The 27,776-nt window shown below is 36.9% G+C and overlaps 1 protein-coding gene across 3 annotated transcripts; it reads left to right on the top strand.

Annotated features, from left to right (window-relative positions):
- CEP78 (centrosomal protein 78) lies at positions 1–24,716 on the top strand. Of its 3 annotated transcripts, XM_059491997.1 has the most exons (17): positions 12–189; positions 2,322–2,598; positions 2,811–2,986; positions 3,601–3,673; positions 4,194–4,297; positions 5,059–5,233; positions 7,011–7,124; positions 7,377–7,441; positions 10,125–10,233; positions 10,834–10,851; positions 11,811–11,946; positions 12,867–12,912; positions 13,935–14,081; positions 18,702–18,779; positions 20,500–20,666; positions 22,462–22,615; positions 23,887–24,716. In XM_059491997.1, the coding sequence occupies exons 2-17, from the start codon at positions 2,346–2,348 to the stop codon at positions 24,412–24,414; spliced, it is 2,343 nt and encodes a 780-aa protein (XP_059347980.1). In that variant the 5' UTR covers positions 12–189; positions 2,322–2,345; the 3' UTR covers positions 24,415–24,716. The 3 variants fall into 3 exon arrangements, with proteins under 3 accessions (XP_059347981.1, XP_059347980.1, XP_059347982.1); XM_059491998.1 differs by lacking the exon at positions 10,834–10,851 and having other exon boundaries at positions 1–129; XM_059491999.1 differs by lacking the exons at positions 12–189; positions 2,811–2,986 and having other exon boundaries at positions 2,356–2,598.
- The last annotated feature ends 3,060 nt before the right edge of the window (positions 24,717–27,776 follow it).

The following is a 27,776-nucleotide window of genomic DNA, read 5'->3' as shown; positions in this document are numbered from 1 at the left end:
CTCCAACGGCGCCGGGCCCAGGCGCGGGGTGCGGGAACGGCGCTCACTGCCGGGGAACAACGGGTAGCGGTGCGCAGTGCCCGGTGACGGCGGGTAACGGTGCGCAGTGCCCGGTGACGGCGGGTAACGGTGCGCAGTGCCCGGTGACGGCGGGTAGCGGTGCCCAGTGCCGGGTGACGGCGGGTAACGGTGCGCAGCGCCGGTTAGCGGCGCCTAACAGCGGTAACGGCGGGCCCGCGGCGCGGAGGCGGAGCGGGGTGCCCGCGGAGCGAGCCGTAGTCGGTTCCGGGAAGATGGGGGCGTCAGGGCCGGGGGTGTTGGGGCCGTTGTGGGCGCGGGAGCGACCCTGCTGATGTCTGTTCCAGGCCGCCTCTGGCAAGAGCCCTCGAGGTGGTGGCGGACAGCCCAGCCCTCTGTTGATGCCCGCTCAGTGGTGTGCGGTCTGAAGTGATTCCCTGAATCGGTGTCGGTCTTGAGTCGGTGTAGCATAAAAGCCCCGCTGTTATTACCCCGGTGCTAACCGTAGCTGTCTGTCGCTGGGTGCTGTGTTACATCCTTAAACGCAGTTGTGCACCACGTCCAGTGGCGGGTGCCTGGCCCCGGCAGGGCCCCAGGCCGCGCTTGGCAAGGCGCGCCCGCCCCGGGTGAGCGCGGCTCGGCCTCCCCGTTTGCTCCGCCGGTCGGCGTTGGCCGTGGCTGCTGCTGGCAGTGCTCCTGGGTGCCGTTTGCCCGCCCTGTATACATTTAGCCAGCTGGTTATTTTAATCGCTACAAACTCACAGGTTCCAGAAAACTCCTAGCATGGAGCTGGATTTTTCAGTTTTACTGTGTGCTGTATATTTCTCGTAATTTCTGGCCAGCTAGTGTGATTTCTTGGATCCGTATTGAGTAGATAAGTATCGTCTGTATACATTCTCAGAACTACTCAGGTCAAAGGTGGTATCAGGTTGGTTGCACCTTCAGTGCAGAAGAGTTCAAATTTATATAGTTTTCCTTTTGGAAAGCTTTTGGGTCTGATTAGTTTGTTCTTTTTGTCTCTTCCTACAAGTGGGTTAAACTTCAGCGGTAGGGCCAGGAGCTCCTTTCTTCAGTTAGAGGTGGGATGTTAAGATGTTGCAGTGAAAGCCTCCATGAAGAGAATATTGCTTAAGCTCTGGAGAAAAAAGGCTAATATTTTGCACATTTATACATTACCAGAAGCCATTGGTGCCTTAAACCCGGTGGTCATTTTCCGAACCCAAAGTGTAAGATTATAATTCAGTAATTTCTGTTCCTATGGCCACAGTGTGGTCATTAAATGCTAGTAAATCAGAGCTAAAAAAAGGTAAAAGTGTGTGGAGGAACTGTATTATTAGAATTAATATCTTACTATATTTCCAGTCATTTAGATGCTAAAAATATATTATTTTTCTAAACTATGCTTTTACAAATGGCTGTCCTCACGTGTCCAGTATAACTTGTCTTAATTTAACATACAGAATATTTGAGAAGATTGGTTAAAGCTTTCTAGTCTGTGACAAATAAGAAAAAAAGTTTGCAATGTGTGATATCCTATGTGGAATACTTAATGTTGTCCTGAGAATAAATAAATAAATAAATAAATAAATAAATAAATGTATTTTCTAAATATACTGACAAGTGTCCCTATTGAGACAGTAGAATTACTTAACTCTTAATAGCTATGTCATAGCAGTATTTAGAGATTCTGTTTGGAAATTGGTAGTGTTATTCTCTGTGGGTACTAAAGTTTAACAAAACCTTATGCCTGAAAAGTGCTTAGTGAATTTTACTGGGATATGTATAACCGGTATGCAATAGCAAAGATATTTAGGAAATCAAATTTTATAATGTATGATGATAATTTAGACTTAACTGAAGTAGCAGAGAAGTTCACAACTGGCTCTGTATGTTTCCCTTGATAGTGGGTCAGGGAGTGTCCAAGGCTTTTGGGCAGACCTTGATGCTACAAAGTTAAATCTTAAGATGAAAGCAAGATCTCTACAGCAGTCCCTGCTTAAAGATCTGGGCTTTTGTGTTCTTGTTATACCTGTTAGAGTGAGGAGAATAAAAATACAGATGAGTTGTTTTTTGGTGTTTGGTATTTTTTCCCCTAGCCCTTTACTCATGCAACTTTACTTGCACAGATAGTAAGCATCATAAGACATAAGGTTTTTAGCTACACACTAAAGATTAGTAAATGCTGGAGAATATCCAGGAACATTTTCATGTTTTGAATATGCGTGTTGAATTGGCACTGTGATGCAAGTTAGTTATGTATTGAAAAGAAAAGTTTATGGCTTTTTTCCTCTTTCTTATTTTAGAGAGAAATTTAGTGCATAAAAGAAATGATTGAGTCAGTCAAATTAAGAAGACAGTGCATGCTGGATTTCTTCTCACATTATGAACATCTTTGTGAACTTCAAGGCTCTCTCCCTCTGAAAGCTGTGAAGGCTAACGTGACTCGTGATGCTATTGATCTCATTGTGGATCACATCAAAGCTACTGATTGGGCACCACTTCTGGATGCTCTCAGGCATAATAAGACTTTGGCTTCTATTAAAATAAGAAGTTTACATCAACATGGTCTTGAAGAATCAGGTAAAAGAAAAGATAAGTATGTTGATGTATGCTTGTTAAAACTTTTTGCATAAAACATCTGTGTGATTGAATACGTGGAGGGAGGAATTCTTATGCCTAAGGAATTGCTATAATTTAAGAAAGTACAAAAAAACAAGGAAGGTATGATTATAATTGCTTTTAAGCCAATACAGACTGGATTTTACTGATGTATGGTTTTTATTTTTCACTAGGTGTTGAAAGATACAAAACTTACTTTAGAAGGAGAATTCCAGCAACTCTGCCAAAAGACTTGACTGGCCAACTATGCAAAGCTGTGAAAGGCTGTCTCAGTATATCAGATGTACTAAAACATTTAGAACTGCAGGGTTTGCTTCTGAGGGAAAGAGACCTAGCACTTTTAACTAAGGTGGGAATATAATAGTATGTACAAATACATAGTACATATAGTACAAAATATACAAATTGCCCAGAACAGAGAATAGTAGCAACTAATCTTTGCATGTATTTGTTGCAGACAACACATGCAAAGATATCTTATGTAGTCTTTACACATACATAAAGAATGATTCTGCTGAGACTTTCAGCATGACCTGGTCTTAACTGAATGTCTCAGAAACACAAGGCTTACTAGAAAGATCTTAGCAACATCTCTGCCATGTATTTGAGGTGTAGGTCATAGACTTATGACTGAAACCACTGTGCATGTATGTGGTAGAAGGGAAGTTGTGGGACACCAAGGAGATAGAAATTGATCCTCAGATGTGTTACTGGAAAGCTCCAGTTTGCACATGACTGACTTCTGGCGGGGGGTTGCTGCTGGTTGCCCACAGGCAAGCTTCCTCTGCAAGCTAAAGAAATGAACACACTTAAACTGAAGGTGAATGTTTGCTGGTTTTGACCTTTGTTTGAATCCCCTAGAGTTTCTTGTAAGGAACAGAGGATGAGTGGTTTGGTCTTTTTTTTTTTTTTTTTCCTTCTTCTTTTCAACCAGGTAACAACATTGTTTGTTTTATTCTTCAGGGCTTGGCCACAGCTTCATCTTTGGAAAATGTCTCTTTAGCCCACTGTCCAATTGGAGATGGAGGGTTGGAAAGTAAGTTCAGAATCAAAACTTGTAAATATACTTTTCTCTTTTAAGTTTCCAAATAGGTACGCAAAATTTTCAGTATTTCCGTTCCTATTTTAAATTTGTCTATGGAGATTATAAGAACAATCTTTACTTTATTCTGCATAACTCAGTAGCATTTAAGGACTTGAATTTCTTCACTTCAGGCTAGTAAATATATATACTACTTTATAGTGATGTTTATACTTTTATCTAAAACAGCATTTGTATTTCTTCACCCTTTCCTGATTTGCTTAAGCTTCTATAAGTAAATTGAAATCAAATATTTTCTAACTTGTTCGGGTATTCTTTGCTGAACATTTGCACTAGAAATGTATGAATTTAGAACACGTTAATTGTATTGAAAATACAGTCTGTATTTCAACACTAGTTCTTTGTCAAAGCTTTTGGCTCTTAAAGCTGTCTCTTAATAGGCTGATGAAGAAGCATGTTCTGATAATGTGGAAATGCTGTGTGTAGATAACATGTGTGCTTTTGTTTTCTTCAGCAATCTGTCAGAGTATAAAGAATATAGCTACTATCAGATTTCTTAACTTCACAGCATGTAGCCTCACGTGGCGAGGGGCAGAACATATAGCCAATTTATTAAAGGTAATTTAATGAACTTTCTTAGGATAGAGTGTTTGTAAGAACTTAATAAATTTAATTTTTTACTTCTGCTTTAAAGTCCAAAATCTGTTAATGCACTTCATGAGGAGCTTGTGTGAATACCAAAATTAAGTGTATGTTCTTATGAAAGGTGTGAATTTGTATGACAAAAGTTTAGTTTACTGGTGTGGAATTTAAATTTGCTATTTATTAGAAAAAAACACAAATAATAAAGTATTTTCTTTAAATAAGGACTAGGCCTGTAAACATCTGACACCTGTTTTCAGGGTGTTTCTTTCATTGTCAATAATTTTGAAAAACGTCTCAAGTATTCTGAGTAAGAATAATCAAGTTTACAATTGAGAAGCTGCTGATTAAATGATCAGGAGATTTCTGCCTGGTACTGTGTTTTAATTAGTGTTAATTGTGATTTCTGTGAAAGCACAAAATTTTCATAGTATGTATTTATTTCCTATTCAATGTGCCTTGAAAGTGTCTGTCAAAAGAAGGTGATAAAATAATTTGTAGCCAAGTTTAATAATTTGTGTTGCAAACTGGGCAATCACAACAATTATGACTTAACAGTAAGGTTTAAAAATTAGTTATGTTTCTTGAACTCAGGAATGGTGTACTTATACCAGCATATATTTCTTATACCAACATTCAAGCCATTGAACATGGTTTACAGAAAAAGGTAACTTGTCATCCTGTTCTCAATTATGGCTTTGCCATTTCACTTGTTAACAGCTTCTTTGTTTGCAAAGCACCAGGCAATAAGAAGACATGGTCAAGCTTGGGCTGACAGCCTACGTTACAGGAGACCTGACCTTGAATATATGACAGGTTTGAGGCGGATTACTTTGAACTGCAACATGCTTGTTGGAGATAGAGGAGCAAGTGCCTTTGCGGACTGTCTAGGAGAGGACCTTTGGCTAAAAGGTATTACTAAGTCTTTTACTAATGAGCAACAGAGTAATTCAGGAGTTTCCTTACATAGTAACTATAGACATACTAATGTATATGTAATGAGATATTCCATATAATGTGGATCTTGGTCTATACCAGCAAATTCCTGATATACTGCATATCTGCTTGTTACTAGTTGCTGTAAGGATTTCAGCAGGATCTCCATATCTCTTTATCTCTACTAATATCTTTTCTACTATCTCTATATCTCACTACTGCATCTCTTAAAATATAGTAGTGGCAGGCAGAAGACTTAAAATTATCAGTTATAACAGTTGCAGCCAGAGGAGTAGCTTACTGTGTTGCTTGGGAAGAGTACTCTTTTTTTTTCCCAAAGAAATTTCTCTTCCTCTTTTGAAGTATCTGAATACTGTTGTGTTATTTAGTATTGTCTGTCAGTATCTTTGAGAATGAATTTGTTCTGCAATATATGTATTGCTATACCTAGTAATTATACAAAACTACTAATAGTGCTGGTGTAAATCATAGCATTCTGTGTGTGGAATAAAATACCTGTTTTATAGTTTTGTTTTCTAGTTTGAGGCAGGTCTACAGATAACATCCATCCTGATGAAAGAGGATCAGATTAGAGAATACTTAAACTGGACAAACAGCCATTCATAGGCCGTAATGGGATGCGTTCACAAGTGCTGAGGGAGCTGGCTGATTTAATTTTGAGGTCACTCTCAGTAGCCTTTGAAAGATCATGGTGATTTGGGAGAGTGTGCCTGAGGACTGGAGGAGGATAGCTAATGTCTTGCCTATTTTCAAGTAGTCTGGGAAGAAGGACTCAGGAAACTTCAGTCTTTCTTGGATCCCTAGAAAGGCAAGGATGTGCTGCCATCTAGAGGGACCTCTGCTGTCTGGATAAATGAGCTGATGGGAACTTCGTGGTGTTTAAGAAAAGGAAGTGCAAAGTCCTGCACTTGGACAGGAATAATCTGTGCACTAGAACATGCAGGGACTGTGTGGCTGAAAAGCAGCTTTGCAGAAAGGGTGCTGCAGATCCTGGTGGACAGTAAGCTGTCCATGAAACAGTGAGGTGCCTTTGTGGCAGAGAGAGCCATTAGTGTTTGGGATGCATTAAGCAAAGACTTTTTGAGCAGGTTGAGGGAGGTGATTCTTCCTCTTTACTCAGCACAAGTGAGGCCATGGAATGTGCAGTACAGGAGGGAACTGGAGCTACTGGAGAGAGTCCAGTGAATTGCCTCTAAGATGAAGGGACTTAACCAGCTCCGATTTCAGAAAAGGCTGAGAAAGCTAGGACTCTGGCTTGGAGAAGAGAAGGCTCAGAGTGGAATCAAGGTGTCCAAATATCTGAAAGGAGGATGTAAAGGAAATGGAGACAGACTCTCTCCAGTGGTACCTGTGGACAAGGCAAGATGGAGTGGGTAGAGATGAAAACACTGGAGGTTTTTCCTCAACATGATGAAATCCTCTTACTTTGAGGATGACTGAACACTGCCACAGGTTGCCCACAGTGGTTGTAGAGTGGTTCATATTACCTCCTCTGCAGATGTTAACAGCTGTTTCTTAATGTTGAAAAGTGCTAGTTGTGATCTTTGAAAGCAATACTCCGGTTTTTACACTTTTTTGATGACTGTTACCATCATGTCCTCAGTTCTCATGCTTCATTTTCTCTGAAATGGAGGTTTTCAGCAGGATTAATTTTTTTAGATATTAATTAAATTACTAACTAAATGTGATACTACCTCTACTGATTTTTTTTTTCCCTCCTTAAACATTTTAGCACTTGATTTGCAGCAGTGCGGAATATCCAATGAAGGAGCAAGGTCATTATTAGATGCTCTTCAAACTAACACAACATTAGTGGTACTTGACGTAAGAAAAAATCCATTAATTGGTATGTATCTGTGTCTGTATTTATTCTCTTTGTGTGGTTGTTGTTTTTTTTTTTCTTCTTCATTTACTATATGGGGAAAGGTAAACTACTTTCAAGAAAAAAAGAACATGCCACGATAATTTGCTAAACATTTTTAACATAAGAGAACAACCAGGATAGGTAATATCTACTTACTAGTCAATGATCTGTTTGTTCACAAAAAGAATTGTCTGTTACAGAAAATTCTTAAAACCGTGTTGTAATTCATTCTAGGTCATGGTCTAATGAAAAAGATAATTGAAAGAGTTCTCAAGAATGGAAGCAGTGCTGACTCAGAGGTGTGTTTTACACATTTTGGAATGAATTTGGGATTTTCTTTATAGATTCCATTGTATTTATTTTTTTAAAGGATGACTTTTTTCAGAATGAATCTGAAACAGCTATTCTGGTTCTAAACAGAAGTTTGACTCAGTACAAATGAAAAAAAACCCCACTCTCTAGGGGGAAACCTAAAACTACTATAATGAACATGTTTCTGTATTTCTTTCCATGTATGATTTCTTATGGAATTAAAACTGTCACACGTAATAAAACCTGGATATCCATTTAATGGAAAGAAAAATGGAAATGTGTGTGTATTTGGGTATTACCATAGAATATTAATTAAATGTTGCTCCAGGACTGCTGGAGGGCTTTCTACAACATAGGTCCTTGTCAACATGGTAATAGTAAATTCTAACTAAAAAGTAAAGGAAACCACAATTTGGAATTTAGCACTTAATTTATTTTAGAACTTATTTCTTGTCTCTAACTTCTGTAACCCAAAATTTTTAAAGTTGCTCAAGCCTGTCCTTTCAATGCAGACCATCTATGACAACAGAGCTCAGTTTAAGTACATTACCCCCATTCAACTTGGTCTAACTGTCCACAGAGAGTTCACAGTAATGCACATAAACTGAATATCTAGACTGTTTATCATTAGGTATACTGTTCAAATATACAGAAATGTGATTCAGTTCTCAAAGAAGTCCCAGCAATCCCAGTTCTTGTGTTGGAATTTAATGCTCTTTTGGTTTTTGAAAAGATTAAATAAAGATAGAGCTGTGGATGTGTAGAAACTGTCAAATAAACGGAAAGTTTGTGTACAGAATTTCTGGAGGATTATTACAGTTCCCCACTTCCATCTCTAGAAGACATTTTTTGAGAAGTTGAGGTTGGTTGTGAAGAAGTACTCTCTCTGCTTGGCAGATGGGATTAAAACGTAGAAAATATCACAGGAATCACGTGAATATAACATCTACCTGGAAATGCTAAAGATAAGTGGAAAGCCAGACCATGGAAAGAAGCAACTCTGGGAAATCTCCCATGTACTAAAAGATTACTTGACTCAAGACTTTAGTTTTATATTCAGCCAGTTAGTGTGGTATCTTAAGTTTTATTAGCACTGCTAGTAATTCTTTATACTTCATTAACAACATGGATGAAGAAATACTTCCATTGGCTTACTACATAGCTTTGCTTCTTCTGCTAGTCACATCTGTCTTTCCTTCCATCCTGCTTTGTGTAAAAAGTGAGTGTTTGTTTTTCAGTAGCATGTAGTTGATTCTGTTCTGGACCTTCTTTCTGGGTTTGCAAGAGTAATTGTCTACTGCTAATTGATGCCTTTGCTAAAACAAAAGCTATATATTCTAGCAGCACTATGTAGTGGTGAAATCACAGATATGTAATCATAAGTATGTCCAAGTGTAATAGGTGATGAAAGTTTGTGTGGTTTCTGAGAGACTATAAATAGCTCAAGGGAAAATCCATTGAAGGTGTCTACAAAACAGGATACTTTCAGAGCACTGGTTTTATATTTTGCTGTTTTTGTGCTTGGATGCTTGGATGGTTTACAGCAAGAGCAGAGATGAGACAGGCTATGTGCTAGATGAACTTTGGATTTAACCTAGTAACGCTGCTCTTTTAGGTGTCTGGCAAAACAAAATTAAAATTACTTTTGCTCTTAGAAGCTTGCAAATTAATTTTACACTTTCTGGGTGTGTTTTAGTTTAAAATGATCAATTCACTTGCGCAGGGACCAGACCCACCTAGAGACACAGCAAAATTTATACAAGGTTTAATTGTATCCAATGTGAAAAGAAAAAGATCTTCTTGACAATGATGAATTTGAATTAAACTTAGAGCACAGTAATGGCATTTTAATCATTCTAATGCTTTAGATGGGAATAGCTCTGGCATACTGTTTCTAGTACTCTGATGTGGGATTTAGGACCATGTGAGACAAGCTTTGTGTTAGTGTCATCTGTATTTTATTCAATGACTGCTCCAGCACTAGACCTTGTATTAGTGATGCACACTGAAAAGTAAGTAATTTTAGCTGAGTAATTTTAGAATATCTGCCAGGAGTAATTAAACTTTCTATCAGGGCAAGGGGAGTCTTTAGAATAGAACTCTTGCTGTAAGGAAGTGAAATTGGAAGTACAGCTGTGGCCTTCGATCATCACTGTCTTTTAATTTTACTTTGGGGCTTATACTTTGTAAGGATGAATTTTCATTACAGGCAAATAATAATAAACTTTGTGTTTTTTAAAATACTGACTTTATCAGTAATACAAAATTGCATTGGGGAAGCTTTTATTACTCTGGAGAGCTTTGGTCTGAGCCAGTCATTCCTATCAAGCCAGTTGTCTGAGAATGAAGTGCAGAAGCCAGAGTTGCCTCTTTATAGGGTTAATGCTGAGAGATTTTTGCTATAGAAGGAGAATGTTTTCCACAGGAGAAAGGATAATACTGGATGGGATATTGTAGTGATGTTTTGGGAACACTTTCTGGTAATGTACACAATCATCTGCTTAAATTTGGACCTTGTGAGACTTCTGTTTTTTCTTGATTTTACAGCTTATAAAGTTTCCTGTAAGCACAGTGTTCTCTAGATCTGACAAACTAATTTTAAATAACATCTCTTCAACTGTCAGTTGCTAAACAGATTTCTTTTTCTTTAAAAAATAAACCAAATTCTAGTTTAAGTGGCTGATGTCTCCGTCTTCCAAAGATGCTTTGAAAACTAAGCCAAAGAAAAGAACTATTGTCCTAGGAAGTGGTCGGAAAGGAAAAGCTACTATTCGGATTGGTAATTCTTTGTTTTTTCTGTATATAGTACATTTTGTCTAGAAAATGTTATCTTAATGCTTAAGAGCTTAAATTAAAAAAAATGTATGATGGGTCTAAATATTAGTGTTTTACAGAACATTTGTCTCCAAATAGAAAAAAAAATGTTTCTTCTTAATGATATAATGCATCTTGTATTATCGTTGGTATCTCTAGGAAACTTACTCTTGTTTCTAGTGCTGCTAGAAACATGGCTGGAAAAATAGTAGGATAAGCTGACTTTAAAATGTATGGAAGCATTGCACATATTTATTCTGTATCTCCACAAGCTTTCACTTCTGCAAAGCTTGGCAGTAGTAAGTTGTCTAGTTCTCCTGCTGTTGTAATCTTTTTGTAGCAGGCTGTCCAGAACAAGCAAACATGCATTTTTTAACTGATGTACAAAGTGTTCTAAGACATTTTTTAACTTCATGTAAACTTACTATAAATAGTATGTTTAAAATAACAAAGGTATCTTGAATATTTATAATTAAGTACTGATACTCGTGATACTCAACATTTTTCAGTAAGCTACTAAAAATTTCATTGTAATACATTTCACTGTCTCTTGTCTTCACTCTAGTTATCTGGAAGCAGAGAGGTAAGTGATCTGGGTGGTAGTGGGAGGAAAAAATGCCTGGCAAATGTGGTTGTGGAGGGTTTTGTGGTTTTTTGTCTTTTTTTCTGTTTTGGGGGTTGTTTGTTGTGTGTGGGGTTTTTATGTGCTTTGGGATTGTTTTTTTAAGAGAAGGACGAAGTCAAGGTGAAAACTATCCAGTTTATTATGTTCAGAATGAGTTGAGATTTTGAATCCTATTAACAAAGTGATGCATTTCTAAACCATTACAAAATCAGTTATTGTACTGATCTCAGAAAAACAATAATCTGGGTTCTCACTAGTTTAACTGTAGGAAATATAAGATGATTAGTTTTCAAGACTCACCGGTTTCTGGCTTAGAGAGAATGTGAGGCTCCTCTTGCCCTGATAAAAAGTTTAATTACTCCTGGTAGATATTCTAATGATGATCCACATTAGGTTTCTTTCTCAGTCTACTTTGATGCTGTATGATTTAAACAGCAAAATACCAGACCAGTAAACCGTACTTTTTCTTATTATTGCTCTGAAAGGAAGAGATTGCTGGTGTCCTGTACAAGTGATCTGCATGAGTATCAGCTTTCTTTTTAATTATTTTGCCCATAAATAAATTAATGTTCTTCACTCTAAAGACACTAGAGGGCAATTTGAAACACATAGATGCCTTTAATGTCTGTGGTGGATGGTCTAAAACCCTCTAAGCTCTTCTGCTACAAAACTTTGCCTCCTTTTTTGAAAACCAGCTTGTCTTTCATCAACCTAACAGCAGTTAAGTATACCATCTTATAATCTCAAGGTTTTGGATCAAGTTTTTTTTTTTTTTTTTAGCAAAATTAGACTGAATGTCAGATTTCCTACAGTCCTTATTTATCACATAGAAAATTTGATGAACAGTAAGCTGTGAATTCGCATGTGAATAATAAGGTATCATTTGTCTTTTCTTCTGGTCTTGCTCTTCAATTCAGGATTATCATCTAAAAAATCTGTAAGTCCTGGGAAGAAAAATTCTACTGTGAGAGAGAGTTACTCACCAAAACCACTACCACCAGGCACAAAGGGCTTCCTTCCTTGGCGGACTGCAGAACGTGCAAAGAGATACAGGTGAGGTTTTCATAGTACAAGAGAAAATACTAAACCATAAAATTTGCATGATAAATACAGTAGAGAGCAATGTTAGCATTTTAAAATATGATTTGAAAGTTACACACAGAATGTTGTAACTGTTGTCAGAGTTTTTTCTGTTTATATAAATTTTGAGGATTTTACATAAATTCTTCTCTAGTAAGGATTTAAAATACACAAAAATACATGATAGCCACTCATATGCAGCAAAAAACCCCACCACAACCAAATCTACCTTCTCTGCTTGTTCTTTTGTTAATTATGATTTATCAAATGTATCATAGCTGAAGAGGCACGTTTAGCATTCTAAACTTTTAATATAGTTGGCTTGAGATCCAGTCCACGGTGCTTAGGTATTTTCCTGCCTCTTTTTTCTGCTTCACCCCACTCAATACCGGCATAATTATTGTGATCATCTAAGAGCGGTAAATTAAAATAAAACTGAAAAAAACTTACACATGAAAGCTGTCTTTTGAAACAATTCTTGTTTGTTTTTGTTTTTTAAATCCATTCCCTAGATCTTGGCCGCTCAAAATGGAGACTATATAATTATTTAAACAAAAAAATTTCTTAATGCTATATTGCAACTGTGGTAATTAAGTTTGTTTTTCAAAATACTGAACACCAAATTCTCCTATTGACTTTAGTTCAAAATAATTAACTAAGCAAGATGCCTATTGAAGATATTAATGTTAGCATCCAGTAGTGTTGCTCTAAATCATGATTAACTAGGGAGTACTATTCAAAATGAGAATGTAATGAGGATTAAAGGGATATAGTGCAGTGTCTGATGCTGTTTATTTACTCTTTCTGCTTCACCTGTCCTAGAATTTTGTGTTCGGAGCATTATAAACTTTCCTCAAAAGTATGGTTTTGATTTTTTTTTTTCTGAACTTCAGAGGCAGGGCAGCGGATTGTGCTGGGGAATTGCCACTGAAGATTCAGGTACTGTTTCTCTCACACACTGGTTTTATTTTAGTGGGTAGCTGCCTGAAAAGAGGAAAATGTTCTCAACACATTGTCATTGTCTGAAAGCTAAGACTGGAACATACTTTTAAAGATTATCACTCATAGGTGTATAAAAAAAGTAGTTTACATCAGCCTTTGGTTGAATCTTCTTTGATAGTTAGTTTACTTCAATTTCTATCTCTGTATCTTTTGGGTTCTTAGTCTTAGGAGCTAGCTGAGTTGGAGTATAGGCACAGTCCCTCCATAGGCAATAGGAATAACCAACAGCATTTTTCTCTGAACGCTTTCTGCACCATCTTTCCTGACTTGGATTTGGATTATATGCTTGTTTTTGCACCTCTCTGTGAGCTGCTCTACCAGGAGAAGAAAAACCCCATCTTTCTTCCTTCTCCTTTGTATCTCATTTCCATCACAGAAGGATCTGATGGCTGCAGAAGCCACCAGTTATCCTCTGCTCTGGTGTAGGCTTCCCATGGACTGCAGTCCTTTGGGAAAACATGGGTATCTTAGGATGCCTGTGGGCAGCAGCTCTTTTGACCCATCCCTCTGCTCTGACACAGGTCTTCCCTGGCTGGAATGAGGGTATTGGCTCCACCATGGAACACCTCTTCTTGCTCCCTGCCTGATGTTCCCTCTACTTTTCTCACTCTTTTTGTTCCCACCTCTTGTGCCTTTCTGGCATTTTATGCCTTGCAAAGGGTCAGCTGAGACTGGCTGTGTCCTGTGTGGGGCAGTCCTGGCTGTGCCTTGCAGGGGCTGACTCTGCTGCTAAATCTTCACCACAAATACTCAACATAGGCACACATAGGATTGTTTTCTTTAATATTGTTTTATGCAAATTTATTTCCTAGGTGTATGGCTGGGCAATGTGTATACATTGTAAAGGACTCTGGGAAACAACTGTATTTAAATTAAGCTTTTGATATGATTTAATCTTGATTTTTGCTAAACATTGTAATGCCATGAGTGGGCATGGTTTTCTTTTCTGGTGTAACTAGACAGCTGTACCTGTGAAAGTGACACTAGAACGTGCTTCTACATCTGAAACTGAAGACACAGAAGATTTAGAGGACGTTATCCAGCAGACTGGTTTGTTGAAATCATTAGATGATAAGACTGATGTAGCACAATATCAACAGTTACAGGTAAGAAGCATATTCAGTGCCTTAGACTCTGTAAAGGCAAATTATATAAATTAAACTGTTTTATTCAGAAAATTGTAATAAAACAAATAACCAGTTTTGGAGCAGGATTTCAGAATAACTTAACACAACTGCAGTATGTGTAATTTCTCTGTTCCAATCTTGCATCATAGTACACAGATCTTTTGATGTTATTGCCTGTAGTATTTTCTTTCAAGTATTTCCTTTATAAAAGTAATTTAGTGTTATTTCTAAGAGCTAAAATATAGAAATGACTGTTGTTTAAAAATAATTACAGAAATAGCTGAAAATGTTTGAATTTCATTTTATAATTGAACCCAGTAAACTTTTTTAATCTGCTTTTTATTATTCCTTCTACTTGTTTGATACTTAAAAAACTTACCTGGTAGTGAAACAGACTATTTGTGCAAATATCTTGATTGGGAATCTTATAAAAGAAAGGGATGCAGAAAAGGTATATATCAGTGGCTCTGTAATGCTGCTGAGGTAATCTGACACTATTATAAGGTAACACCCTCAGGCAGAATAAATGAGTTAACTGTTTCTAAAGTGTTGAGATTTTAATTCTGTTCAGAGAAAACAATGACTACTTCTGTAAATAAGATATACAGTCAGTCTGGATTTGCAGGTCGTTGTCAGAGCACCACGCTGGGTGAATATGCTGTTTGTATGTGTAAATATTGGACTGTATACCTGTCTTTGTGTATGAGGAGTGAAGTTAACTTGCTGTAGGTTTATTAGTAGTGGGAATGTTTCGGGTGGGATAGAGTTGTGGAAAGCAAAAGGACTGTAGAAATACTGCATGAATAACTACCAGCCTTTTCAGCTGATGTATACTTTTTCTTTAGACCTTCTTCTCCCTAGAACTCTTGTTCAAGGTTTTCACATGTTGCTGGAAATTAGTTTTATAGCAACTTTTGCTGTTAGTGTGCAATGTATTGACATTGTGCTGTGTGGTGGCTTCAACACTCTTACCAAAAGCACTTTGTCTGAAGTCATAGAATTCTATGTCATGCGTAAATTGCTCCAAAAACCTGTATGTAGGAACTACTGTGCTTGCAGAAAGCTTTTGATATATTTATTCTTGCTTTTTGGAGAGGGAAGAATATTATATTCATAAGACACAGCAGAGGCATGCAGTGTTTTGTGCTCTGGGGAGGGGCTGTCCTACTGACCTCTAGGATGTCATATTGACCATACCACAGCTAACACATCAGTGTTAGCTGTAGTACTACATGTAGGGCAGTTATAAAGAAGAGACAATTTATGATTAATTTCAACTTCCTTGGAGAGAAACCCACAAATTTTGGCAATCTACCCAAGTTTTGATTTTTGTGTGCTTGTAAAGGTCCAGATTTTCATGACTTTCTGAATTTGAAAACCAAAATACTTTTTTAGGCCATGGTTGCTTATCAGATAGCACCAGTTAAGCAATCTGCACTTGATTCTGTGCCTCACCCGTTGTTTTTGTTACATTCACAAAAAGCAGGTTTCACATTACAGCAGAATCAAACGATCAAATTTGCCCCGCTGAATTGTCTCTTTTCCCTCTGTCTCTTAGCCTTTTCATTTCTGGCTTCAATCTTTTTCTCTTGTGCCTTTTTTAACATCTGTCTGATCATGAGACTGTCATTAAACAGCTGTTACTATGCAGTGGCTTGTGAGGGGACATGCCTTGAGGAACTGATCCAACTGAAAAGTAGTCCAGTGTATTTGGTGGTAGCAGACCTTGCAGTTAATGGGACTACCAGTTGTGTTAGAGCAACAATGGGAATGCAGAGTAGGAATAAACAGTAAGGGGTGGGAGTTCCTTAAACTGCTGCTTTGTCAACAAAAAGCTCTCCAGGCATCTCTTGATGTGACTGAAGGACCAGACTTTCACTTAAGTATGCAAGTTTTGGAGAATTTCTCTACATCCTTCTGCAGAAAAAGGGGCTTTAGGCATACTACTTAATATAACTAGTAGTAGTACTTAGTTGTGTTTTCATTAAAAAAAGAAAAAAGCCTTGGCTAGTGAAAGCCTAGTATTTGCTTAAATGAAAAATGAGAATTGATAATTTATAAATACTCTCTTCTTCCACTAGAGGGAATCAAATGTCACAGTTGGTTTTGATGAAGTATGTAGTTAACTCCCATACTTATAAATTTTAACTAGGGATTTAAATGGTGAACTTTACTCTTAATTAGTTATCAGGGCAACTCTTTCTACATCTCACTACTTTGTGAATTGCAAAGAAGTAGAGATTACACTGTGACTGTTTTTTTTTTTTTAAGTATGATGCAGTCAAATAAAAGAACATGGCTGATCAGTTACTAAATTTTTTTTAAATATAATTTTTTAAACTTCAGTTTTATACCTCTTTCTAGTGTTGAACAGACATACTGCTAATGGTAATTCTAAGGACTACCTGTATTTTTGATATTCAGTTTCATCTTAAAGTCTATCAGTGTTATCCTTCTGGGCTGTAGTACTTGAAGGCTTAGTCTTGTAGCTTGGATGTACATTTACCTCTCTGATATCAATTTTAATTTTTTTTTTCTTCACAGAGACTAGGGGGTTGTGTAAACTAGTGAATTTCTTGAAAGCAAATCAAGGATTAAAATGTACATATAGTTGTAACAATGGTGACAAATCAGTTTCCTTAAATGCTGGCTTTGCTACTGCTTATGAGGAGATGCAATTGCAGTGTTCAATTTTGTTATGAACTCAGTCTATAACCATGAAATACTATGTACATATAGAGTGTGATAAATCAAGTTTAAACATCACTGCAAAACATCTACATTTCTGTTTAAAAAATTGTAATAATTTGATTACTGCCTAAGCCATTGACCTTTAGCATTACAAACCAACAATTTGAAGAAAAAGGTCAGCGCTTTCATCTTTAAAATTATCTAATATCCATCCACAACAAAAATACTAGAGAGCTATGGTTTCTAAAGTAGAGTTCTAGCCTACATCCTAGAAACTTCAAAATATGAATGATTACACATGTGCACATGCACTATAAATGGAAAGGTAAGAATTCTTCAGTCTGTGATAGCTAATACTGGTCTTCAAAGCTAGGCTGGGGGACTGCCAAGTTGTCAGTGCAGAATATTACGGTTTCTACTTTCTGTGCTGTGCTTCTGTGTATGTAGAGGTTTTGTAGCTCCCATTATTTCCACATCTTCAAAGATAGATGGCAGTAAGATTATGATATTTGTGGATGGTTCTCCTTAGATATTTGCCCCCCACCCTGTGCCTGCAGGTTAGACATATTGCTAAATCTGCTTTGATGCTCAAATAGGAGTATGATGAAAATATGACTAGCTTTCTACTTGCAGCATTTGCTTGGTTGATACTAGTCTAGGGATTTTAGGAGTGGGCTTCACTGGAATAGTGACAGACCCGTAGTCATCACTTGGAGTGGTTGTAGAACCTGCATCTTGGAACCAGTTGCCAAAGTACCTTGCAACTTATAACACCTTTGCATTTGTAGAAGGTTTATTTTTACTATGCATTCTGTTGCACACTAATTTTCCCAGTTGGTTACTTATATGAAGTGCAGTAGTATGCATTGGAAAAGCTTTTACTAGTAAACAAACTATTTCAGTACTACTTGAATCTTTGATTCTCCTTAGAACTGGTTGATATAGTGCGTACAAAATGCAGTGTCCTTTTACATATATGTGCTTGACACAAAGTGAAAGGGAGAAGTTTCGTATACTGTTAATTTGTATAGTCTAATCTCTGAAAAATAGAATAGTGTGATAATTCGAACAGTTTTCACCTTTTAAATCAGAAGATTGTTAAGGTGTACAAGAACAAAAATTCTTGCTTGTTTTCCTAGTTCAAATGCTGTAGTTAAAGACAATAATGCTCAGCTGGGATGCAAGAAAATGTGATATTGCAAATCTTGACTACTCTTACTGAAATTGAGATTTTAATTAAAATACAAGTTTAGGCATCTTATGAATAAGACTAGAATATATTTTATTAGGTGTTTTGGATTTGTTTTTATTCTTGTTAACTCAACACTAACCTTAGAATTGTGAAAAGCTTTTTATTGAAGAGCTAATGAAACCAATTAGAAAGAGTACAGTTCTTACTTTTCAGAATTTTGTATTCTGACTACTTAGAGTACAGTTCTTCAGAATTTTGTCTTCTTACAATTATAAGAAGGGATAAAGGAAGGAATAAAATCCTGGCTAAAGAGTATAGTTGGAAAATCTAGATATGGCTGCTAAGGATTTCTTGTTAGAGCCCAATTTGAGCTTTATGATGTAGATATATTTAGTTAAAGATGATGCTTGAAAAAATGAAGGGTAAGTAGAGAAGAACATATGTTCTTGATGGTTATGTCATAGGCCAAAAAGACTTGGACTGTAATTTCATGTCATCTGTTGCAGTCTTACAAATCTGTTAAGTGAATAACACTTACTTCTACTTCTCTGTCTTAATATTTTGCATCCTAGATGGTATACTGGTAGGCCTCTGTCTTGTATTTTTGAAGAAGGTGTGTTTGGAATACCATTTGCTAGCTGTTAAGTTTTTTCTTATTGCATGTTAATCTGACATTTTGAGATAAATTTCATTATAGTTTATCTGTGTTTTGGTAGTTGGAGCTGGAAGAATGCATGGAAAAACTAAAGGAAGAACAGAAAGCTAGAGTAAAGGCTGAGGAACGATTACTAGAGGTAAAGATAATTAACTATTGACGATATTTACTTTTAAAGGAGGCACTGCTCAGAGAATGCACTTGCTTAGGGGTAATTATCAATGACTGCTAATGTGGTAACTTCCAGATTTTCAGTTCAAAGTCACGTGGACCGTTTACTGTTCTTAAGGGCAGTGATGAAATCTGTGTTTAGTAATGTTTGTTCTACTGATTCTGTTCCAGAGCCTTGAACTCCAGCTCAAGCTACTCTTTCAATGTGTTTTATTCATTTTCTGAAACACTTATGATCTGGGACATCCTGATACTTGCTTTTCTCAAGAAAGTGATTAAATCTATTTGCAGTATGTACACATAGATAGTTCTTTGTCTCCCAACTCACTAACCATGATTTGTGCTGAAAGCTGTGTGTCACAACTGTTCTTCAGTTTGGTTTATTCTGTACCTTTGGTTTTTAAGTTTTATTTCTGCAGGAATTAACCATATTGGATGGTTTTCTGCATGTCACTTGTTGTGAAGTGCAGTTCAGCTTTGACAAAACTGAACAACTTACCACAGTTGAATTGTGAGGTCTGTTTCCCCTCTGCTGTTGCTGACCTAAAAATACTCTTCTGCATGAATTCTGAATAAATTCTGAATAAACAGAATTTCTTGTAATGTAGTTGAGTGTAAGGTAGTGTAAGCAAAGGGATTTGGTCCTTACATGTGATTTGGGGGAAGTGAAAGCGGTGATATCCTTTGAAATATTAGCAACAGGTGATACCCCGCAGCAGATACCCACAAAGAACTCCCCACTTCTGAAAGACAGATTGTAGCCCTCTTGTGTGACTGTTCCCATCTTCCTGTAATATGATGTGCACCATTGGGCTCTGCTACCTGTCTGTTGTTTAGATCCTTAAATGCTTTTTAGGCTGAACACCCCCTACAAGAAATCTTCCTCTGTCAAGGGTAGGCTGGTTGGATTTAGCACCTTGAACCAGGAGATGGACTAAAATGAGTAACATTAATCTCTAAAAGTGTTTATTTTGTTGCTTATTTATCACCTACAGTGCACTACACAATCTGTAATTTTTTCATCCTCTCATAAAAAATACAAGACAGAAAGCCTGTGTTAGTACTTGATTGCATAGCTGTAATCTTCAATGAGTGAGTTAATGCTTCCCTCAAACACAAAACTGTATATCCTGTAGTGATCATGCAGTTTTCAGTTTCATCATCAATTTGATTACTGGTCGTTGTAGAGAAAGATTGAATAATCTTAAACTTTCAGTTTTGGGATGCACAGTGCAGGGGAGAGTTATCAGTAGTATGCATAATACCCCCAAATATAGAGGGGTGAATATAAGGCGGGCATTGGCCTTCATTAAAGTTTTTAATGGTAAAATAAATTCTTTGGTGTTAACATGTCATATAATACATACAAAGTAAAACAATATGGAAGCTAAATTTTTCCGCTTGTACTTGATCTGTAACATTCTGTGCATATTGAAGACAGTGCTAAGCCAGTGGCTTTGAGTGCCTGCAGGAATATCTATGGAAGCATAGAACTGCATCTGTGGATAAGCAGACCTGCACAGAGCTCATGCAACAGTGCCCTGAAAGTGTGTGGTACAGCAAACTCTGCATCTTGTTACATCAGTTATGATGCTGCTGTTTAGGCACACAGGTGAGGTTTGATATTTTGGGGTCTTTTAAACTGAAAATGAAAGAAATTTCTTTTTTTTTTTTTTTTCCCTGCATAGCTGGAAATTGAAAATGCAAGATTAAGGAGTCTAAATATCTCCCTATCCGAGGTTCTTCATGCACAGTCAGTAACCAACATGATTTTGGAAGATGAAGGTGTTCTAGGCAGCATTGAGAACTCTTTTCAAAAGTTTCATGCTTTTTTAGACCTCCTTAAAGATGCTGGGTAGGTTGTCACTTTTAGTCTTGCTGTTTTTCCTGAGATCTTTTCAAAATTATCCTCACCATGAAGTATGCTGCCTGCTACCCTGCCAGATTTCTAGGTGTGTAGTCTGAGAGAGCAAAGGAAAATAAATTAGCCATTTTTAAAATAAATGACCAATGTTTAAATAAATTACCTATTGTTTAGTCTTTTCCTAGTGGCAAAGGCATGATCTAAGTACTGTTCAGCTAAGTTCATGCATCTGTCTTCGGGAAAGGCTTTCAAGAAGCCTATTCCAAAAGAGTAGAAAGCTTCTATTAAAGCCTGTTTCCAGGTCTTTAGTGAATCTAAAGACTAATCTTTGGCTCTTAACATTCCCACCATATGAAAGGCTCAAAATGCAGTTGAACTGCCTTCAGAGAGTGTCCTGTTACCTTGTGCTCTCCATTCACAAATTGAAGTATGGAAATCTACATGGGATTTGTATTTCCAGCCTTTGTATTTTAAGTCTGTATTTATTGTTACTACTAGTAGTAATAGTAGTAGTAGTAGTAGTACTACTACTACTACTACTACTACAGAAAATTGATTGAAGTTTGTATTACCACTGTATTTGCAATTTGTCAGAGGATGGTTCATCCTTCCCATTTTTCAAAGAATTTCAGCTTGAACCCAGCTTGTAAAGTTTGTATGACCAAGCATGGCAGTCTCATCGCAAGAATGGAATTATATGAATATGCGTTGTAGTCTACTTTGTGGATTCAGAGAAGATCACAGAAGACTTTATTTGCCCTCCCTATCTCCCACTTGCAAATTGTAGTGATATAACTAGGTGACAATGGCCTCAAGTTACGCCAGGTGAGGTTTAGAAGGGACATAGAAAAAATTTCTTCCCTGAGAGTGTCGTCAGACATTGGAATAGGCTGCTCAAGGATGTGGTGAAATGGCCACCCCTTCAAGTGTCCAGAAAACATCTTGATGTGGTGCTTAGGGGACATGGTTTAGTGATGAACCTAGCAGTGTTAGATTAATGGCAGGACTTGATAATATTAAGAGGTCTTTTTCAACCTTAATGATTCAATGATTCTGACTTACTGTAAAGTTCACCCTGAGGCTGTGTTTTAATTTTTGTGACAATTGGTTTGTAGAGTTGCCATTGCTACAGGAGTTTCAGATTTCTCAGGAAGGGAAAAATGCAATTTCACTGCATGAAAAAAGTTTCTTTATATCAGCCCTATGTCTATTCATAGTAAATAAGGAGCTTCACTGAGCATTACAGGATCCCAGTCATGAAGAATGCTCTTCTCAGTAAGCTTATTTTTATCATATGCTATGCTATCAGTTAATCACTGCAGCTTTTTACTGAGGCTGAAAACCCACATGTGATTGGTTTGGCGAACTTACAAGCTGGCAGATGACCCAATATCATTGTATTTGTGAAGCTTGTCATTGACATGTTAAGAGATTATGCAATTTGGAGATGTGCATCAATTTCTGCTTGAATGGACAGAGTTTTAATCTTTGTTCTGCCTGACATGGAATCTCATTGCCAGTATGCTGCTCTGAGTTCAGTGCTAACTAGAGAACTTCATTCTCAGCCTTGTAACACTTGTTTTGATTCTGCAGGCTAATTTGTGCAAAGACAAGAAAATACCTTCAGCTGCTTGTTTTTTCTAAGTTAAGATACTCTGAGCTTCACTTAAAGTAATAGAAAACTATGTTCAAAGCTTTAACAGATTCTGCTTCTGGTTTTGAATGTTTAGTCTTTCAAAAAGTAAGAATAGTTAGTGTGATTTTATATTAAACATTTACCTTACAGGCTTGGACAGCTTGCTGTATTAGCTGGGATAGACCAATCAGATTTTGGTATTTTGGGGCATCCACAAATGAATGCTACTCTCAGTAAGCCTGTGAACGTGGTAAAGGAGAAGTCTTTTGAAGAAGAAAGACAGGAACATACTGAGAATAACAAAGTAAGTCTTTATAAGGAATGCTAGAGGCAATTCTACTTTATACTCTTTAATGTACTTTTTAGCTGTTAATCCCCCTGATTCATGAAGTTATTACTGCAACCCTTTGCTGTAGCTGCATTTATACAGATCATAATAATTCAGTGATTAATGTAAGCTTTTAAAGTGTTTACCACTTGGAGCACAAACTGCAGTACTTTGTAACATATTAAACTTTGGTGGTAATTCTGTTGTTTCCTTGTTTGAAATAGGAAGTTCCAGTAGTGGAATGCATCCATTCAAATTGGAAAATACCATGATAAGGTTTCTTAGAAACATTTAGTAATGAAGTATAGTGTTTTGAAGAACCCTGGTCTTATAGGAGAGGCTATACAATGTACCTACTGAAAATCATAAATTTTCTTGTAAGTAATTATAGTGTATATGTCCGGTCCTGATAGATTTCTCTGTGGCCATGACATGAGCTTCAGGCAACTACAAATTTGTAATATTGCATAAAGTTTGACCTTCTACTCTGTGAATTAATAGTAAACCTTGAGGATTTTTCAAAGGAGATATTAAAATTCCTGTAACAAAGAAAAAAAAAACCCAGGCTTTTTTAGAGGCTGTTAAAAATTTAGATACTGGAGGCCTATAGCTATGTCCAAGTTGAATAAAACTGTTGTACCAAGAATCATTCTGCATTCCAGTGTGTTTCTTATATCCAAAGTCTTCCACTCTATTTTAATTTCCTCAAGAACACATGAGATCCTTAAATGTAATGTTAAAAATTTGGGGGTTGTTTTAACAGTGTGGAGAGAATTTCCAGTTTTGCGGTTTGAAGACTCTTGTTCTTGCCTCCCAATACTGGTGATTAGTTTGGGTTCTTGTAACAGCTAGGTGTTGTGGTATAGAATGTTGAGACTACACTCTCTACTAGTGAATTGCTAGTAAACATAAAGAATTGCAGGTGCTTTGGGATGATAGATGTGATTAAGTTTTGGCTGCTTTTGTGTAAATGATGCATCTCTGGTATAGATTTGAAGCTAGATGTGAAACTGTAATGTGCCAATTTCTGTGTCATTATCACCCTAGCAATCTTCAGAAATCTGTTTTGAAAGGTGATAAAGATCGTTCAATTGCTATTACTCTGTCTCTTACCTGTATTAGGTAAAGACTCCAATTTGCTCTGCAGACTCCAGTATATGTGGCAGTTGCAAAACGGCTTTTTTTTTTTTTTTTTCTTGTCCCTCTCCTCTAGTTGCCTGCCTTTTCATTGGAATCTTTTGTTTCAGAACAAAGGTGGAGACATCCAACTTCCTCTTCCTGGCACATTTCAATCCCAGATGGCTGTGAATAATGCCTTTTCATCACTTAAAGAAAAGAGAGAACATCAGGCTGTTGGACAGCAGTACCAGCCAGGTTTGTGGAGAGAAAATGAAGCTCAAACAATTAACCAAAATAAAGAGAATAAGCCTCGAAGTAGTACTCCAGTATTATCTGAGAGAAGAGTCAAACAAAATGAACAAGCAAAAGGACATCACTCGGCAAGGCAGTTGGCTACCGGTCTGCATTCATTTGCTGATTCCAGTGTACAAATTAGAAGTGATGATAGCAGAATATCCAATGGTATTTCTGGTGAAAAAAGCAAAAATTATTCCTCTAAGAAACACGTTCCTCTAGTAAATGAAACAGCAGCTCCAAGTAACGGAGTGAGAGGAGACAAAAGTAGACTGCAGATAGTAAATGTTAGCTCTGGAACTGATACTGTAGGATCTGTCTCTGAAATACAGGAAAGTATATCAAGTGTTAACAGCATTTGAAGTGGTTCTAAAATGTTTGAGCTGTTCTTTGCACTTGCAAGATTATGTTTTGAATGTCTCAGTATAATTAGGGAATTTTTTGTAAAGTTTTGTAGACTTGGACTTTTTAAAGCATTGCATACTGCTCAGTATTCCTGTTTCATGCTTACATTCTTTGTCACTAGATTTTTAGTTTTGAAAACATGTGATGCAGCTAAAATGGTACCCATGAGTTTGTACTACGCATGAGGGACTCGACATACAGATTTCATTATCACAGATTTTTGAGATAATAAAGTTAATTTGAGTACAGGTTTTTCCTAGTGTTTATTTTCAGTGTATTTCAGTGGGAGTGCAGAAATGGTTTTGGGGCAAACATCAATTCCTGCATAACAGTGTGTGAGTATGACATTCCGAAAATTAGCGGAAGTTTCAGAGTCAAAAATGAGCCCAGAAACATTGCTATAGGAAACCTTTAAATACAGCCATCATTAGTGCTATGACTGCAGATCATAGAATAGCACATGCTGGAAGGGGCCTCTGGAGGATGTGTAGTCTAACACAGATTGCTCTCAGGACCTAGAGAAATGTGAGAATGTAAAACTAAGAGAATTATCACTGTTTTAAAACTCTGGGATTTAGTCCCGGCATCTTGTTCTTGTCCTTGTGCACAGGCAGCTGGTTTGCTGCTTCTGAACTAGAATATACTTATTACATACAGGAACTAGACAGGATGATTTAGCCTGAACTGGGAGAAAAAGCAGCCCGTAACTATTTTTTACTCAGTCATCTGCTATGTGATTTCTGGAACACACAGGCTCTGTAGAAGTTACTGACTCCAGTTGCATGACAAATATGAAAAAAACCCATGAATCCTCAAATTCCATCCTACAGAGCAAATAGCACAAGATTACCTTAGCTATTGCAGTATTGCACAAGTAATTGCACAATGAAAGTATGTTCTTTGTACAGACTTTGTCATTTCGGAATATTAGAAGGTAATATATTAATCTGTTATTTTTCACCTATTTTTCCAAATGCATATGCATACAGTTTCACAGTAGGTTCATACATATTCATTCCGCATGACATTTATTGCCAGTTCTTCTTTATCAAAGGAATTCCTAGGTCGGGGGCAAATTGACCTTGTGGTCATTTCTGTTTTTCTTTTTCTGTCGTCTTGCTGTCTCCGGCATCCGACTTTTCCTTCAGCTTTGGCCTCACAGACTTTTCACCTCTCCTAGACAGTTCTCCTAATTCAGAATGGATCTCTACTCTGTCTCATACTTGCTTTTCAATATTTGCATTTAGAGTGTGAATTACATCAAAAATCATCTTTTAAAGCAAAATTGACCAGGCAGTTTGCAATTTAGATGGACATAGTTTTTTTCAGTGGATTAACCTTTTTTGTTTTTTAACTTAATGGTTTTTTTTCCTGTCAAATCAGAAACATGAAGGATTCTTCATGTTACTGCTGCTATGGTATTGCATTTTCACTGTAAGAATCTGTACTGCATACTTTATATATAGTTGGATCTGAAATTGGCAGAGACAGTGGATTGAAGCTGCCTGGGGAGAAGTATTCTTTTTGAGGTTGTCATGAATACATCAGAACTTCCAAGGATTTTCTAACAATTTAAAAAGTCATTTACAAAAAGTATTTTACACATATAAACATATGTATTCTATATATATTTAACAATAAGGTATTCTAATGAAAAGTAAAAATATTTTTATTTTAAATTTTTAGGAAACCATTTCCTACCCTGAGTTTTGGAATAGAAACAGTTTCATTCTCTTGCTATTAGTTAATGTTTTACATAATTGTCTGTGTTCTTGTTTGACCTAAAAGCTTGAAATCAATAGGCCAACTATTTGCTAGAGAACATGTTACTGTTTACTCATAAAGCTCAATATTTTTTCACTTTTCACTTAGTCTTCTGAAGTTCACTTCAGTTACTTACACACTTCACTTACTCTTCACAGTTCAGGACTTCGATCTCTGAAAAACAAAATAAATAGTCCCAAACCATTGTTTGAACCACCAAAGTAAGGTTTCACCAAAATTTGCTCATCTCACTAGTTTGCTGGACCAGACATCCCAGCTGCCTCCTGAAACGCTTGCCAGGTTGCTATGTAGTCAGCATTGTTTATCTTTTAATAATGACGTCCATTTGTGGTACCAGACAGAGAACTCGTGTACGTATGCTCTCCTTGAGCGAGCTGATTCTTTTCCAGCAGTAGTTGATCAAGTTTTTGCCGTCCAGCATAACATGAAGTCACAATGAACTTAATAAAAGTTCACTGAAAACTCTGAAGACTTATTTACACTTTTAATCTGTCTTATTTTTCCAGTTATGTGTCATAATAAATACTGCTCTCTTTGCTTTTGTGTTAATTACACAAATCCAGGTTCATCTGCACGGCGTGATGGCACTTGAAATTGTGGCACTTGAAATTCTCAGTCAAATGGTAGAAATCAGAAGCATTCCTGGAAATCATGGTTTTGAAAGCTTATATTGAGTGACTATGAATATTGGTATGATTCCATGATGGAATTCATGGGTTTTGATGTAATTGAAACATGAAATCATAATTGCTGCTGGCAAAATGCTAAAATAGGAGAAGTCTCAATCCAATACAAACAAAACTGTAATGAGATCTGTACTATTTCTCTTTATTCTTTCCATCTGCAAAAGCATAATGATTCCTTGTTCACAGCAAAAATTTCACATTTATACATTCTTTCCAATTTTATATACTTCCCATCAATGCATGGTACGAAGAGGGTTTTCTAAAGCTTCCCGGTGACAAGGCTTCCAGTGGAGTTGTCCTCTGATCTCGTGGGAGCTGCTATTTTTGACCCTTCTGGTCAGGATAAGACTTCTGTGAACTGAAAACTCCAATACTGGTATTTCCACCAGTGCTCTGAGCTGATACCAGCAGTAGCTTGCCGTGTTTCTATTTTCATGTTCTAGCTCTTTGTGTCAGCATTTGAAGTACATTTTTAACTCCCAAGTTTTAATTTCCCTTTTGCCACACAGTTAGGATTCAAGACTGATCTGGCAGGATGGTGAAGCACTTTCTGTAGTAGTAGGCAGGCTTCCTGACCTGAATCCCCAACCTACACTATTTCTGACTGCTTCCACTACTCCTTACTACCTTGGATACCGTTTTCCTAGCCAAACTGGAGTTTTAAATTGCCTGTCTAGGGCCTACACAGGTACTTCAGATTTAATACTGAAAAAAGCCTATATGAGACACCTGTATCTTTTGATCTTGCTTCTACCTACAGATACTAGTAAAAATAACTAAAATTTTAGTTATTTTCACATCTATGTTGTTATGCATCTCAGTAGCAGTTTCTGTTTAATTATAACTAA

This window comes from Ammospiza nelsoni, chromosome Z, assembly GCF_027579445.1.
Source record: "Ammospiza nelsoni isolate bAmmNel1 chromosome Z, bAmmNel1.pri, whole genome shotgun sequence".
In the NCBI taxonomy this organism is placed as follows: Eukaryota; Metazoa; Chordata; class Aves; order Passeriformes; family Passerellidae; genus Ammospiza; species Ammospiza nelsoni.
The sequence above is the reverse complement of the archived record's forward strand: the minus strand, read 5'-3'. Positions and strand labels throughout refer to the sequence as shown.